The 17174-nt window shown below is 46.2% G+C and overlaps 1 protein-coding gene across 2 annotated transcripts in view; it reads right to left on the bottom strand.

The window, feature by feature from the left end:
* LOC106577399 (hormone-sensitive lipase) overlaps positions 1 to 17174 on the bottom strand; it is a 53442-nt gene that overhangs the window by 18006 nt on the left and 18262 nt on the right. For both annotated transcript variants that reach the window (XM_082961227.1, XM_082961229.1), the window contains exons 2-8: positions 8730 to 8971; positions 7761 to 8045; positions 7558 to 7648; positions 6372 to 6517; positions 5719 to 5904; positions 2861 to 3013; positions 611 to 755 (exon numbers count right to left, since the gene is read on the bottom strand). In XM_082961227.1, the coding sequence (XP_082817353.1) occupies positions 611 to 755; positions 2861 to 3013; positions 5719 to 5904; positions 6372 to 6517; positions 7558 to 7648; positions 7761 to 8045; positions 8730 to 8971 (1248 nt within the window). The remainder of the gene's footprint in view (positions 1 to 610; positions 756 to 2860; positions 3014 to 5718; positions 5905 to 6371; positions 6518 to 7557; positions 7649 to 7760; positions 8046 to 8729; positions 8972 to 17174) is intronic.

Raw genomic sequence — 17174 nt, 5'->3', positions numbered from 1 at the left:
ACTACTGTTTGTACAGATGAACGTGGTACCTTCAGGCATTTGGAAATTGCTCCCAAGGATGAGGTCTTGGCTGATTTCTTTTGATTTCCCCATGATGTCAAGCAAAGAGGCACTGAGTTTGAAGGTAGGCCTTGAAATACATCCACAGGTACACCTCCAATTGACTCAAATCATGTCAATTAGCCCATCAGAAGCTTCTAAAGCCATGACATCATTTTCTGGAATTTTCCAAGCTGTTTAAAGGCACAGTCAACTTAGTGTATGTAAACTTCTGACCCACTGGAATTGTGATACAGTGAATTATAAGTGAAATAATCTGTAAACAATTGTTGGAAAAATTACTTGTGTCATGCACAAAGTAGATGTCCTAACCAACTTGCCAAAACTAGAGTTTGTTAACAAGAAATTTGTGGAGTGGTTAAAAATACGAGTTTTAATGACTCAACCTAAGTGTATGTAAACTTATGACTTCAACTGTACAGCATCAAAATGTTGTTAAATACATTTTCCCCCTGGGGACATTAAAGACCATTCTAAGATAAAGTGGTAGTGGTGTGTTGTCCTACCCAGCAGTAGGGTTAGATAAAGTGGTAGTAGTGTGCTGTCCTACCCAGCAGGTGGTGGTTCTTGATGGCCCAGCAGTAGGCGTAGAAGCAGTCCTCCAGGGCCCTGGGGAAGGGGGCTTCAGGGGCCAGAGAGTAGTCTACAGACAGGATGGGCACACCCAGGTCCTGAGACCAGCTCTTCAGGTACGGCTGGAGAAGAGAGAAAGGGGGTGAATGGAGGTGAAAGGAGTGAGTTTACTATAGATGGTGCAACCCCCTACCAGGGCAGGCAGAGTGCTGTTTGCAGTTCTGAATGTTTCTTAGTGCTCCCTAGCTATCCTTACAGGAGGTGGTGTTGGGAAGGATAGGAGAGAGGTCCTGGTATCAGATTCCCACCGTGCAGGTTCTGTATTGGTGAACTACCAACCCAACCCCAAACATACACTGCCTAACTCCAGTGGTGGCTTGGTAATTCTGTTATGAAAATACTAGGTATGTGCACTGTGCTCACAAATGCAACATGACAACCTTGCTCTCACGACACAGGGGTGGTGTTAACCTGTTGTTGCCATGCAATTTGATGTCATGGTAGCTAAATGATTAGCATTCTTAGACATACTTTCCAGATCAAACATCCTTAGAATACTTGCTTTTTATATTATAACCTTGTACGGTCATCAAGTACTTAGCTAAGTGAGAAGTCAAGAGTGTATACATCTGACAATATTAGTCTGCCCTCCTCTACAGAAGTTTCTCTCCTGTCCTTCGAACACCTCTCCTCTTCTCTCTAAGCATCAGTGACAGTGTCAGTAGTGACAGCTCCGCCTCTCTAAACAATACACAGAGAGCCTCACCTCAGTGGCCCATGACTGGATGTGACCACATCACACTGCCAGACACCACCTCAACACCATTCCTGGGAATCTGCCCTGCTCCCTTAAAGCCACGCTGTCATAATGCATCACAGTCTGGCACCGCTGGCATGTGTGGTGTGGCGTGGTGTGGCGTGGTGTGGCGTGGCGTGGTGTGGCGTGGTGTGCGCCTGCGTGTCAATTTGAACGACCGTCATTGTCAGTACATGATACGTTTGACACCCGTCAGCGCCGCTGGCCAGGTCTGCCAATCACAAGGCTTGCCAGCGGCCCCCATAGAGAGAGATGACTGCCCTCACAGACTCTATCCATCTCCTCACTGGCCATGAGGAAGAAGGAAGAACAGAGTGGGTACAGTGAAAAAGAGAGGAGAGAGAAAGGAAGGCAAAGAGCAGGGGTGGATTACAAAAATGACAGAAGAGGTCATTAGGACAAAGGAGAGTAGAGAACAAAGGGAATAATGATCAGAAAGGAGGAAAGTGTAGAGGACAGGGTTAGAGGAGAGAGCCTAGAGATCACACACAGACACACATCTTCCATTAGGGCCTATGTAATATAAAGCCATAATATCTTCATGCAGAGTTCCAGGCTAATTCAACATGACAGGCTTGTTCCTCCTCAGATCACTTCCTATAGCCTCTGGTTGCAAGGCTATTGGAGATCAAGGGACTGCCAGTCCACTCTGGTTTCATGGTGACGTGTCTCAGTTGTTTAAAGTACCCTGCTGGTTATATAATACAGGGGGGAGAGAGAGGAGATGGAATGAGGAGGGAGGAGAGACAGACGGGAGTGGAAGAGGGGGAAAGGGGGGCTGATCTGCACCAATCACTGGATAATATAGAGTGATACAAATAAAGTCAGGTTGTGTCTATCAAGCCTTTTGGATGAATTAAACAGTCATTAGCAGGAACGGCTCATTACAGGGAAGCCATGGAGTGAAAACACAATCATTCCGATGGTGGAACAAGCTCCCTCACGACGCCAGGACAGCGGAGTCAATCACCACCTTCCAGAGACACCTGAAACCCCACCTCTTTAAGGAATACCTGGGATAGGATAAAGTAATCCTTCCAACCCCCCCTTAAAAGATTTAGATGCACTATTGTAAAGTGGTTGTTCCACTGGATATTATAAGGTGAATGCACCAATTTGTAAGTCGCTCTGGATAAGAGCGTCTGCTAAATTACTTAAATGTAAATATCCTCAAGACCACCAAGTACCCCTCTAACAACGCAATTCTCAAACTGTTCATTAGAATGGTTTGATTCCAGTTAACTATAATAATAAATAAAAAAAAGACATTGAGGTCTTGAACATGATAGGCTGTGGAGAGAACCAGGCCACACCATGGGTTTCCACCATAGAGACACTAGTGAGGTTAAAGGTGAAACGTGATGGTCAATTCCTCCCCAACAAACAAACGAGAACAGAATGTGTTGTTACCTCGTGAGACTTGGAGGTCTGGGCCACAAAGCCTCCTCCGTGGTAGTGCACCAGGAGCCAGCGAGAAGGGGGGCTCTGCTTGGTCTTCATTCCCAGAGACAGGGAGATAGGACCCCCCTCAGAACGAGACAGGGACAGCAACGCCTCACTGTCCTACAGAGGGAGGGAGACAGAGACAGCCAGAGAATCACAATCAAAGCTAGAAAAATTCTGTTTTCACTTCAATTGCTACAGATGTTGATTTGTCCGTTTGCTTTACAGCTCTCTGTTGAACAATCCCTTCAGTCAGGATTAGCCGTGTGGTTTGTTCTCTGCTCTGGACGGTCCTTCCAGCTCCACCACAAACACACCATCCTCATTCCCATTCATTAACATTAGCAGGGAACAGCAGAGAGGCTTTCGCTTGTGTTCTCCACATAAGACAACAGCTCTTTGACTGAGCAGGATCAATGAGTGAGTTAAAAGTGTTGGCTGATATCATGTCTGGTTTAATGCCAGACTACAGATGCTCAGCGCTGCTGTTCAATACCTCCCCAAATAAATAAAATGTGTGTGTGGATTTAAAGGGATTAAGAGCTGCGGATGAGCAGAGAAGACACTGTCTTTTACTACAGCTGCTCTCAAACGAAGGAAACGCAAATTAACAGAATCCCTTGATGTTCAAGCATTTCACGCAGGAAGAGGCTTCTCAACAGCTGATGAAAGCAGCAGCTTAAAGCCAATTAATTTGGGAAATACACACTGTCAGACTGCTGCTGTCAAAGGTTTTATAGCGACAGCAGCACATTTTGATCTACCAGTCAAAGGTTCTGCGTGTCAGATTTGAAAGGTTAACAAAAGTGAACTTTGACCTACAACCAGCTGAGACTGGAATGTAACCAGTATGAGACCAGGGTTGTATTCACTAGGAACCAAAGAACGAAGCGGGACCTACAGTTGAAGTCAGAAGTTTACATACACCTTAGCCAAATACATTTAACTGAGTTTTTCATAATTCCTGACATTTAATCCTAGTAAAAAATCCCTGCCTTAGGACAGTTAGGATCACCACATTATTTTTAAATTGTGAAATGTCAGAATAATAGGAGAGAGAATTATTTCAGCTTTTATTTCTTTCATCACATTCCCAGTGGGTCAGCAGTTAACATACACTCAATTAGTATTTGGTAGCAATGCCTTTACATTGTTTAACTTGAGTCAAACATTTTGGGTAGCCTTCCACAAGCTTCCCACAATAAGTTGGGTGAATTTTGGCCTATTCCTCCTGACAGAGCTGGTGTAACTGAGTCTAGTTTGTAGGACTCCTTGCTTGCACACGCCTTTTCAGCTCTGCCCACAAATTTTCTATAGGATTGAGGTCAGGGCTTTGTGATGACCACTCCAATACCTTGACTTTGTTGTCCTTAAGCCATTTTGCCACAACTTTGGAAGTATGCTTGGGGTAATTGTCCATTTGGAAGACCCATTTGCGACCAAGCTTTAACTTCCTGACTGATGCCTTGAGATGTTGCTTCAATATATCCACATCATTTACCGTCCTCATGATGCCATCTATTTTGTGAAGTGCACCAGTCCCTCCTGCAGCAAAGCACCCCCACAACATGATGCTGCCACCCCTGTGCTTCACGGTTGGGATGGTGTTCTTCAGCTTGCAAGCGTCCCCCTTTTCTCCAAAAAGTACAATCTTTGTCCCCATGTGCAGTTGCAAACCGTAGTCTGGCTTTTTTATGGCGTTTTGGAGCAGTGGCTTCTTCCTTGCTGAGCGGCCTTTCAGGTTATGTCGATATAGGACTTGTTTTACTGTGGATATAGATACTTTTGTACCCGTTTCCTCCAGCATCTTCACAAGGTCCTTTGCTGTTGTTCTGGGATTGATTTGCACTTTTCACACCAAAGTACGTTCATCTCTAGGAGACAGAATGCATCTCCTTTCTGAGCGGTATGACGGCTGTGTGGTCCCATGGTGTTTATACTTGCGTACTATTGTTTGTACAGATGAACGTGGTACCTTCAGGCACTTGAAAATTGCTCCCAAGGGTGAAACAGACTTGTGGAGGTCTACAATTTTCTTTGAGGTCTTGGCTGATTTCTTTTGATTTTCTCATGATGTCAAGCAAAGAGGCACTGAGTTTGAAGGTAGGTCTTGAAATACATCCACAGGTACACCTTCAATTGACTCAAATTATGTCAATTAGCCTTTCAGGAGCTTCTAAAGCCATGACATCATTTTTCTGGAATTTTCCAAGCTGTTTAAAAGGCACAGTCAAGTTAGTTTATGTAATCTTCTGACCCACTGAATTATAAGTGAAATAATCTGTCTGTAAACAATTGTTGGAAAAATGACTTGTGTCATGCACAAAGTAGATGTCCTAACCGACTTGCCAAAACAATAGTTTGCTAACAAGAAATTTGTGGAGTGGTTGAAAAATGAGTTTTAATGACTCCAACCTAAGTGTATGTAAACTTCCGACTTCAACTCTACCTGCATTTGTCCAATTCAAACTTGTTTACATTGCACAACGTTTTGAATTATGCTTCTAGCCTTGATTTGCATTTTGATAACATATCTACAGTATTTCACTTTTGAATGTGTATAGTATTGCTTACTAGTTTTTCATCTTTGTTTCCATTGAACATACAAATAAAGGCATTTCAATTTATTATATGAACATTGCCTTGGTCCTCCTTTTTCATCACATATTAAGGTGGATTGTAATGTGGCTTGAAATATCCGATCCCATGTGCATTTTGGCTGTTCAGACTGCAGGAAAAGTACGATTTCAATCAGATTTTTTAAATATTTTTTTTTATGGATTCGAGTCACTTCAAACTGCCAATATGAACAAGGCTTTAGTTACCTGTCCCTCCCTCAGCTCGTAAGAGATCAGCCTCATCTGTACGGGGCCAGGGCCGGTGTGGGCTGACGGGGCCTCTATGGTGACAGTGAGGTGGGGATCAGCCACCAGTGGGAGGTCAAAGGGCACAGGGGGCACCGAGAGGGCACGGTTCACCTTCACCTGGGTGGATGTCATACTGGCTAGACTCTGAGGGGGAGAGTGGAAGGCAAGGAGGGGAGGAAGAAGATTACTTTGTCATCCGTCACAGATACACCGCAATGTTTCAGTCTTTTCCTTTAGGAGGAGGGACAAGAAAGAGAGGGAAGGCTGAGGGCGAATCAGATAAACATTCATAATTCACCATATAATTTCATTCTTTTGATCTTCCGGTCATTTGTTGGTCAATAAACTTGACAAAAGACAAAGCTGAGAGCATCTCCTCATGGCAGGAAAGCATCTGGTAAAATCTAAACACAGTGACAGTATTACATGCTCTGCAACTACATAACTTTGAGAGGAATGAAAGACACAGAGTCAAAATAGCCAACAGGACAAACGCTGAGAAACGCATACAAGGGAAGAGTAATCTACCACTGAGCTTTACATCCCAGCGCAAGGGGAGAGTATTCTACCAGCGACCCGTTCCAAGGTCCGTCCAGTGGTCAGTGACTCACAGATAGAACCTCGGTCTCTGTGATGTTCCAGAAGGCCTTCCAGAAGTGGACGTCCAGGTTCTGAGTGATGCGTTCAAACTCCGCCCCCCTTAACTCTGGGTCGATGGCGTACTTCCCTGAGGTAAAGAAGGAGCTGGCGGCTACACCTGGAGACAGAGGGAAGGGGGGAGAGAAGATAGTGGAGGCAGGCAAGAAGGAGAGGGTGATAAAGACAGTTGCAGGTAAAAAGAGCGGGGGACAAGGTAGTGGAAGTGGCAGAGGGAAAAATTTATAGGTATGGATAAAGATGAATGACAGAAAAGGGACAGGGAAAAAAGGGAGAGTGGAGGAGGAGAGGGAGTGAGTGGATGCTAACACATCAAATCGTAAGTCGCTCTGGATAAGAGCGTCTGCTAAATGACTTAAATGTAAATCAACTCACTGAGACAGAAACACAGGGATGGGGAGGCAGAGAGAGCGATGGCCATGAGTGGAGGCAGAAGATGCTACTGTTAAACAGAACTATTTCAATACCTGTAGCTACAGGAGTGACTGGATGAGACGGAGCAGTGGTCACCTGTTGTCCAGGAGAGCTGAATTGTATGGCTATTTGTATGGCACTAAAACAGATGATTCCACTAATCTAATTAAACACTAAGACTTGGTCATGCTATGCCTGTGGTCACCTATTAACCATGTCAAAGCCTGGCTTTATGTCCCAGACTAAGACTATGGCAGTGGTCAGGGGGACAGACACTCACCATACGGTGCAATACCTCCTTCCTCCACTGGGAAGCAGCATAGAGCAAAAGACTGTTAGATCATGTGCCATCACATCCTTCGTAAACAACAGGTGTAGACTGACAGTGAAATGCTTACTTGTGTATGTGTGCTGTACGGAGAAGGTGCTTTCTGTACTCACAAGTGTCCATATATCAATGACCTATGAAAGGTTGGAATCCTTGACTGTAATGTGATTTGGCGATTAAAATAAAGTATTTCAAATGTGTGTGTGAGTTAATGAAAGTCTCCCTTTAAATGATCCTTTAATGATGCATTGTCTCTAGCATTGATATTCACCCTCACAATCCCTTCACGTCGACTGAGTTGCCATGTCAGTAGAATGGTTTAGGATGTAAATGAGAATGACTTAATGATTGAGTGGCTTTTGTTTCCATCAATAGGGAGGTTTGCTGGAGCCACTGACCAATGCCTGACTGGTGGCGCCTGTAGTTCTCTCCGAAGGCCACCAGGCCGATGGCTATGGTCTGCAGACAGGGACGGATGGCTGGAGTGAACTGGAAGAGGAGAGACATGAAACAAAAATCACTACAAAATACTTTTCCCTGAGGCTAACAAAAAGGGCCTCAAGGTCATCCCAAAAGTATTCCTCCCTCCCAATCCCCCCACCTGGAATCCAAGGCAGCGTCCGTAGAAGCAGCCCTTGTGCATGGAGGAGTACTCCCGGATGAAGCTCTGGCTGAGGCCGCTCTCCTCGTGGAAGAAGAGGTTCCCGTGGCTGTTGTCGTGCAGCAGTCGCTGGGCCAGGTAGAGCAGGGCTCTCAGCTGACATAGGGCCGAGCAGTAGGCCTCCATCTCCCCTGCATTGTGGGCCGTCCGAAAGAAGATGCTGCGTCGGTTGGTGGAGATGTAGCGCCCCTTGTGGATGATGTGGAGAATGCAGCAGCGCACCACCTAAGAGAGGGGTGGGAGGAAAAGGAGAAGGGAGTGAGAAATAGGGGGAGGAAGAAAAGTGCTGTGTGTGAGTGATAGAAATAACATTCAAAAAAGAGAATGTGTGAGAGAAAATAACGACAGGTACAGAAAAGGAGTGTGAGAGACAGACCATTAAAAAAGTGGAGACAGAAATTCAGAGACATTTAATAGAGGTAAGCAGCTGGCAGAGAGAAGGTCATGATTTCTCATCAATACAAGAGGGAGCCTGAAGAGGTTATATTATGACACTCAATCAATTGGTAGCAAAAAAAAACTAACAGAATACAAAATAAACTTGAGGCATACAATATTGGTGCTGAATTTTTCCCAATGTTGAGAGACCGTCAGGCACACACATATGCACTAAGGACGCTCACATACACACTCCCTCTTAACGCTCACACACTCCCTCTTGGGGTGGCAGGTAGCCTAGGGGTTAGAGCGTTGGACAAGTAGCCGGAAGGTTGCAAGATCGAATCCCCGAGCTGACAAGGTAAAAATCTGTCGCTCTGCCCCTGAAAAAGGCAGTTAACCCACTGTTCCTCGGCCGTCATTGAAAATAACAATTTGTTCTTAACTGACTTGCCTAGTAAAATAAAGGTAAAACAAAAAAAAAACTAGGGAGTTGTCACACATACAGACACACAAACCCTGCCATCCTACCTTGACTAGAGAGCGGTATCCATTGGCTGGTATGTGTGGGTCAAAGTCAAAGTGGTGGTAGATGGCTGCGAAGCCGGAGATGACAGGTTCCAGGCTGCGAGCGTGCTCCTGGATCAGGGTCATGGTGTCCACCAGCCGCTGTGCCGCGCCACCCTGGACCCCCTGAGCACCCTCAGAGAAGAACGTAGCATTCTCCTCACACACACTGTACAGGGCAGTAAACACCGCCTTGGTGTCCATCACTGGGGGGGAAGAGAGGGAAGCATGCAACAAAGACTGATCATGTCTAATTCCCCAAAAAATGATCTCTATGGCCATACTTAATAGTCACTTCGTTGAAATGGCTAACCCACTATAGCCAGCATACAACAGGTGATTTAGAGTAAGAGTCTATCCCATGACATACCAGACAACATACACATGGCCACATTCAGAAAAACAGTGCTGTTACTAGAGTGGCACATTTTGGTGAATATTCAGAGGTGGAAACTTTCCGTAGGATTTAAATTAGGAATATATGCAAATTAATACCATTTAAAAAGTAGATTTTTTTTGCATATATTTACCTTATCATAAGTAAAAATAATTACAAATGATTAAATCCTTCCAAGAAAAAAGAAAAAAACGATTTAGTTACGATTTGAACTTTAATTAAATGAGTTGACTTCACATGATGATTTCACTGAACAACAAAAGAAAGGGAATTTTGAATGATCACCAATGATTCATTGCATCTCCCAAAAAATCTGTAAAATGATAGTCTAGAAACTAAAGCTTTGATGTCTTCCACTCAGGCTTCCATCTTCTCCCTGGACCTCCTCAATGTCCACCTCTTGAACATCAGACTGAGGCCTCATCTTCACTGTCGCTTTCCAATCTTGTGGAGAATGGCTCGTTGTCAGGCTCAAAAAGCCTCACATTTGCTCCGAAGGCCACAAATATTTCAACCATTGTATTGGTCAGCCTGTTGTGTGCTTTGGTGTGTGTGTTCCCAAACAAGGACCAGTTGCGCTCTGAGGCGGCTGATGTTGGTGGGATTTGGAGCGTGATCGAGGCAACGGGAAAGTGCCTCCGATCCACAAAGTCCCTTCCACCAGGTGGCTGATGAGATATGTTGGCACGACTGCCATATTGCATCTCCATCCCAAAGCCCTTGCTTAGAAGTGTCCTGTGCCAGACTGCCAAGAACCTTGCCCTCATCCAGGCCAATGTGGCGAGACACAGTAGTGATGACACCATAGGCCTTGTTGATCTCTGCACCAGACATGATGCTCTTGCCAGCATACTTGGGGTCCAACAAGTAGAGAAGGTTTGGGGCGAGCAGTCGCACCACGCTTCGCTCCACAGGTAATATTCCACTTCGCTACATTACAACGGCTTGATTTGTTTGATCTGAGCAATTCTTCTTAGCTAGCTACATAGCCGTCTTTGTATCAAAGATAATTGTGTAGTTTAGAGTAACTGAGTAATTATCGAGGCTAGCTATCTTCGTCCTCCTAACGTAGTCAACACTGCTAGCTGCTAGCTAGCTAGTCATCACTGTTAGCTAGCCAACTTCTACCGACTAACAGCACCGCAGAAACTATTACATTACAACGCAACGACTTGATTAGTGTGGTGTTAGTGTTAGTTAGCCAGCTACATAGTTGTCTGTGCTGTCTCTGTATCTAAGATAAATTGTGTAGTTTGAGTTTGAGTATTATCGAGGTGTGCTAGCCAGCCGCGACGCGGCGCCAGACTTACTCAACACACCTAGTCATCATTAACCCACTGCCAGATAGCCGTCCGTTACCGACTAGCAGTGCTGTAGTTACTAATACTTCACAACGGAACGATTTGACTAGTGCAGTGTTACCTAGCGAGCTACCTAGTTGTCTTTGTCATAGCTTGATAATTGTTAATTGATAATTGTTAGCTAGCCAGCCATCGAGGTTAGCTAGCCAGCTATTTCCGTCCCCCGCGACGCCATTTTTCCTAACCTAGCCAACTATTACCGACGAGCAGCATTGTTGAAACTAAATACACTACAAGGAACGTCTTGATTAGTGTTATGTTAGCTAGCTAGCTACAAAGTTGCTTTGTATCATGACAAGGTGTAGTACTGAAACTACCGAGGTTACCTAGCCAGCTACACGTTCAAAGTCAACAACGCAGCCACTGCTAGCTAGCCTACTCCACCAGCCAGCAGTACTGTATCATTTTAGTCAATAACATTTTTGCAACGTAAGCTTAACTTCCTGAACAATCGAGACGTGTAGTCCACTTGTCACTCCAATCTCATTTGCATTAGCGTAGCCTCTTCTGTAGCTTGTCTACTATGTGTCTGCCTATCCCTGTTCTCTCTCCTCTGCACAGGCCATACAAACGCTCCACACCGCGTGGCCGCTGCCGCTCTAACCTGGTGGTCCCAGCGCGCACGACCCACGTGGAGTTCCAGGTCTCCGGCAGCCTCTGGAACTGCCGGTCTGCGGCCAACAAGGCTGAGTTCATCTCAGCCTATGCTACCCTCCAGTCCCTAGACTTCCTGGCGCTGACGGAAACATGGATCACCACAGATAACACTGCTACTCCTACTGCGCTCTCCTCGTCTGACTACGTGTTCTCGCATACCCCTAGAGCATCGAGCCAGCGGGGTGGTGGCACTGGAATCCTCATCTCTCCCAAGTGGACATTCTCTCTTTCTCCCCTGACCCATCTGTCTATCTCCTCATTTGAATTCCATGCTGTCACAGTTACCAGCCCTTTCAAGCTTAACATCCTTATCATTTATCGCCCTCCAGGTTCCCTTGGAGAGTTCATCAATGAGCTTGACGCCTTGATAAGTTCCTTTCCTGAGGATGGCTCACCTCTCACAGTTCTGGGTGACTTTAACCTCCCCACGTCTACCTTCGACTCATTCCTCTCTGCCTCCTTCTTTCCACTCCTCTCCTCTTTCGACCTCACCCTCTCACCTTCCCCCCCTACTCACAAGGCAGGCAATACGCTTGACCTCATCTTTACTAGATGCTGTTCTTCCACTAATCTCATTGCAACTCCCCTCCAAGTCTCCGACCACTACCTTGTATCCTTTTCCCTCTCGCTCTCATCCAACACTTCTCACTCTCCCCCTACTCGGATGGTATTGCGCCGTCCCAACCTTCGCTCTCTCTCTCCCGCTACTCTCTCCTCTTCCATCCTATCATCTCTTCCCTCTGCTCAAACCTTCTCCAACCTATCTCCTGATTCTGCCTCCTCAACCCTCCTCTCCTCCCTCTCTGCATCCTTTGATTTCCTCTGTCCCCTATCCTCCAGGCCGGCTCTACATTTTCCTCTTCTGTCTCTGCTGCTAAAGCCACTTTCTACCACTCTAAACTCCAAGCATCTGCCTCTAACCCTAGGAAGCTCTTTGCTACCTTCTCCTCCCTCCTTAATCCTCCTCCCCCTCCCCCCCCCCTCCTCCCTCTCTGCGGATGACTTCGTCAACCATTTTGAAAAGAAGGTTGACGACATCCGATCCTCGTTTGCTAAGTCAAACGACACTGCTGGTCCTGCTCACACTGCCCTACCCTGTGCTTTGACCTCTTTCTCCCCTCTCTCTCCAGATGAACTCTCGCGTCTTGTGACGGCCGGCCGCCCAACAACCTGCCCACTTGACCCTATCCCCTCCTCTCTTCTCCAGACCATTTCCAGAGACCTTCTCCCCTACCTCACCTCGCTCATCAACGCATCCTTGACCGCTGGCTACGTCCCTTCCGTCTTCAAGAGAGCGAGAGTTGCACCCCTTCTGAAAAAACCTACACTCGATCCCTCCGATGTCAACAACTACAGGCCAGTATCCCTTCTTTCCTTTCTCTCCAAAACTCTTGAACGCGCCGTGCTTGGCCAGCTCTCTTGCTATCTCTCTCAGAATGACCTTCTTGATCCTAATCAGTCAGGTTTCAAGACTGGGCATTCAACTGAGACTGCTCTTCTCTGTGTCACGGAGGCTCTCCGCACTGCTAAAGCTAACTCTCTCTCCTCTGCTCTCATCCTTCTAGACCTATCTGCTGCCTTTGATACCGTGAACCATCAGATCCTCCTCTCCACCCTCTCCGAGCTGGGCATCTCCGGCACCGCGCACGCTTGGATTGCGTCCTACCTGACAGGTCGCTCCTACCAGGTGGCGTGGCAAGAATCTGTCTCCGCACCACGTGCTCTCACCACTGGTGTCCCCCAGGGCTCTGTTCTTGGCCCACTCCTATTCTCGCTATACACCAAGTCACTTGGCTCTGTCATATCCTCACATGGTCTCTCATATCATTGCTATGCAGATGACACACAATTAATCTTCTCCTTTCCCCCTTCTGACAACCAGGTGGCGAATCGCATCTCTGCATGTCTGGCAGACATATCAGTGTGGATGACGGATCACCACCTCAAGCTGAACCTCGGCAAGACGGAGCTGCTCTTCCTCCCGGGGAAGGACTGCCCGTTCCATGATCTCGCCATCACGGTTGACAACTCCCTTGTGTCCTCCTCCCAGAGTGCTAAGAGCCTTGGCGTGACCCTGGACAACACCCTGTCGTTCTCCACCAACATCAAGGCGGTGACCCGATCCTGTAGGTTCATGCTCTACAACATTCGCAGAGTACGACCCTGCCTCACACAGGAAGCGGCGCAGGTCCTAATCCAGGCACTTGTCATCTCCCGTCTGGATTACTGCAACTCGCTGTTGGCTGGGCTCCCTGCCTGTGCCATTAAACCCCTACAACTCATCCAGAACGCCGCAGCCCGTCTGGTGTTCAACCTTCCCAAGTTCTCTCACGTCACCCCGCTCCTCCGCTCTCTCCACTGGCTTCCAGTCGAAGCTCGCATCCGCTACAAGACCATGGTGCTTGCCTACGGAGCTGTGAGGGGAACGGCACCTCCGTACCTTCAGGCTCTGATCAGGCCCTACACCCAAACAAGGGCACTCCGTTCATCCACCTCTGGCCTGCTCGCCTCCCTACCTCTGAGGAAGCACAGTTCCCGCTCAGCCCAGTCAAAACTGTTCGCTGCTCTGGCACCCCAATGGTGGAACAAGCTCCCTCACGACGCCAGGACAGCGGAGTCAATCACCACCTTCCGGAGACACCTGAAACCCCACCTCTTCAAGGAATACCTGGGATAGGATAAAGTAATCCTTCTAACCCCCCCCTTAAAAGATTTAGATGCACTATTGTAAAGTGGTTGTTCCACTGGATATTATAGGTGAATGCACCAATTTGTAAGTCGCTCTGGATAAGAGCGTCTGCTAAATGACTAAAATGTAATGTAAATGTAAGTACGCTGCGGCGTGTATGGGCTTCAGGCAGAAGTCTTCATGCTTTTTTGATGCATTTCAGAACTGCAGTTTCCTCTGCATGGAGCAACAGTGAAGTGGGAAGGGCAGTACGGATTTCTCCTCTTACATCTGCAAGCAGAGTCTGAACATCAGACAGGGAGACAATGCTATCCACAATCTGTGCTACTGCTACCTACATCTATATCTATCTATCTATCTATATCTATTTATTTCAGGCTGCTTACCACTTTCTCCCAAAATACATCATCCAGGAGGATTCTCTTGATGGGGCTGTCCATATCGGCAGACTGATATGGCCATTTGTTGGAGAGACTCCCTCCCCTCCAGGAGACTTTCAAACATGATGACAGCACCAGCCCAATGGGTGGTCCTGGGCAGCTTCAATTTTTCACCTTTATTTAACCAGGTAGGCTAGTTGAGAACAAGTTCTCATTTGCAACTGCGACCTGGCCAGTGTGGTGCTCTTATTCTTCTCACTTTGCTTGGTGAGGTAGATTTATGCAATAACTTGAACCTTCACATACCTAACCATTTCCTTGTCCCTCTTGTAGAGTGTATCCATTGTTTTCAGTGCGATGATGTCCTTGAGGAGAAGATTCAATGCATGAGCAGCACAGCCAATGGGTGTGATGTGAGGGTAGAACTCCTCCACTTTAGTCCAAGCAGCCTTCATGTTTGCAGCATTGTCTGTCACCAGTGCAAATACTTTCTGTGGTCCAAGGTCCTTGATGACTGCCTTCAGCTCATCTGCAATGTAGAGACCGGTGTGTCTGTTGTCCCTTGTATCTGTGCTCTTTTAGAATACTGGTTGAGGGGTGGAGATGTAGTTAATTATTCCTTGCCCACGAACATTCGACCACCCATCAGAGATTGCAATGCAGTCTGCTTTCTCTGTGATTTGCTTGACCTTCACTTGAACTCTGCATCCAGCAAGTGAGTAGATAAAGCATGTCTGGTTGGAGGGGTGTATGCTGGGCGGAGAACATACATAAATCTCTTCCAATACACATTGCCTGTGAGCATCAGAGGTAAACCAGTTGCATACACATCTTGAGCAAGACATTCATCAGCATTGCTCGGACTACGTTTCTCCATTGAGTCAAAAACAAAACTTCTGATTCCAGGAGGACCATGAGCTGTTGCTATCGATAAGGTGTCTGATTCATCATTTTCATCTTAAAAAGAATTAGAGGGAATTTTGTCAGAGGTAGCTTGTGAGCGCTTCGGGCAATTTTTGCACTTGGCCAGATGATTCTGCATCTGTTGCATTTATCACATATGACTTGGCACAGTATTTGCAAATGTACACAGCTTTTCCTTCTACATTAGCTGCAGTGAAATGTCTCCACACATTATTTACCTGTAAAGACTAGCCTTAGTGTTCTTGGGCACAGGCACTATGGTGGTCTGCTTAAAACATTCTGGTATTACAGACTCAGACAGGGAGACGTTGAAAATGTCAGTGAAGACACTTGCCAGTTGGTCAGCGCATGCTCGCAGTACACGTCCTGGAAATCCATCTGGCCCTGCGGCCTTGTGAATCTTGACCTGTTTAAAAGGTCTTACTCACATCGGTTGCCGAGAGTGTGATCACACAGTCTTCCGGAACAACTGGTGCCCTCATGCATTTTTTTATTGCCATTTGCCTCGAAGTGAGCATAGACATAGTTTAGCTCGTCTGGTAGGCTTGTGTCACTGGGCAGCTCTCGGCTGTGCTTCCCTTTGTAGTCGGTAATGGTTTGAAAGCCCTGCCACATCCGATGTAGTATGATTCGATCTTAGTCCTGTATTGACGGTTCGTCGGAGGGCATATTGGAATTTCTTACACTTCCAGGTTAGAGTCCCGCTCTTTGAAAGCGGCAGTTCTAGCCTTTAACTCAGTGTGAATATTGCCTGTAATCCATGGCTTCTGGTATGTACGTACGGTCACCGTGAGGACGACGTCATCTATGCACTTGTTGATGAAGCTTATTTACAAAAATACATAGCCCGCCGCCCCTTGTCTTACCAGATGCTATTCTATCCTGCCAATACAGGATGTTATAAGCTAACTTTTTTGATGAATTTAAGCAAAATTCCCCAAATTCCCAGGCTTAACTTCCCATGGAAAATGTCTGGACATTTACTGGAAAGTATGACCCTTTGCAACCCTAGCTGTAACAGATCCACTGTAAAAAGCATAGAGACACTTTGACATTTGCAACATTGTTGCAATTTTGAAATTCGATCTCCACTGGGTACTGTAATAACGAACGTGTCGGGAATCGGGACGAGACAAAAGCTTCTCTGCCAGTTTAAATTATGAATCAGCATAATTTTTCTGGATATACAGTTGAAGTCGGAAGTTTACATACACTTAGGTTGGAGTCATTAAAACTCGTTTTTCAACCACTCCACAAATGTCTTGTTAACAAACTCTAGTTTTGGCAAGTCGGTTAGGACATCTACTTTGAAAAATTACGTGTCATGCACAAACAAATATTTCACTTATAATTCACTGTATCACAATTCCAATGGGTCAGAAGTTTACATACACTAAGTTGACTGTGCCTTTAAACAGCTTGGAAATTTACAGAAAATGATGTCATGGCTTTAGAAGCTTCTGATAGGCTAATTGACAATGTGTCAATTGGAGGTGTACCTGTGGATGTATTTCAAAGCCTACCTTCAAACTCAGTGCCTCTTTGCTTGACATCATGAGAAAATCAAAAGAAATCAATCAAGACCTCAGAAAGAAAATTGTAGACCTCCACAAGTCTGGTTCATCCTTGGGAGCAATTTTCAAAACGCCTGAAGGTACCACGTTCATCTGTACAAACAGTAGTACGCAAGTATAAACACCATGGGACCACACAGCCGTCATACCGCTCAGGAAGGAGACGCGTTCTGTCTCCTAGAGATGAACGTACTTTGGTGCGAAAAGTGCAAATCAATCCCAGAACAACAGCAAAGGACCTTGTGAAGATGCTGGAGGAAACAGGCACAAAAGTATCTATATTTACAGTAAAACGAGTCCTATATCGACATAACCTGAAAGGCCGCTCAGCAAGGAAGAAATCACTGCTCCAAAACCGCCATAAAAAAGCCAGACTACGGATTGCAACTGGACATGGGGACAAAGATCGTATTTTTTGGAGAAATGT

The sequence above is a fragment of the Salmo salar genome, chromosome 02, assembly GCF_965601325.2.
Source record: "Salmo salar chromosome 02, fSalSal1, whole genome shotgun sequence".
Lineage (NCBI taxonomy): Eukaryota > Metazoa > Chordata > Actinopteri > Salmoniformes > Salmonidae > Salmo > Salmo salar.
The sequence above is the reverse complement of the archived record's forward strand: the minus strand, read 5'-3'. Positions and strand labels throughout refer to the sequence as shown.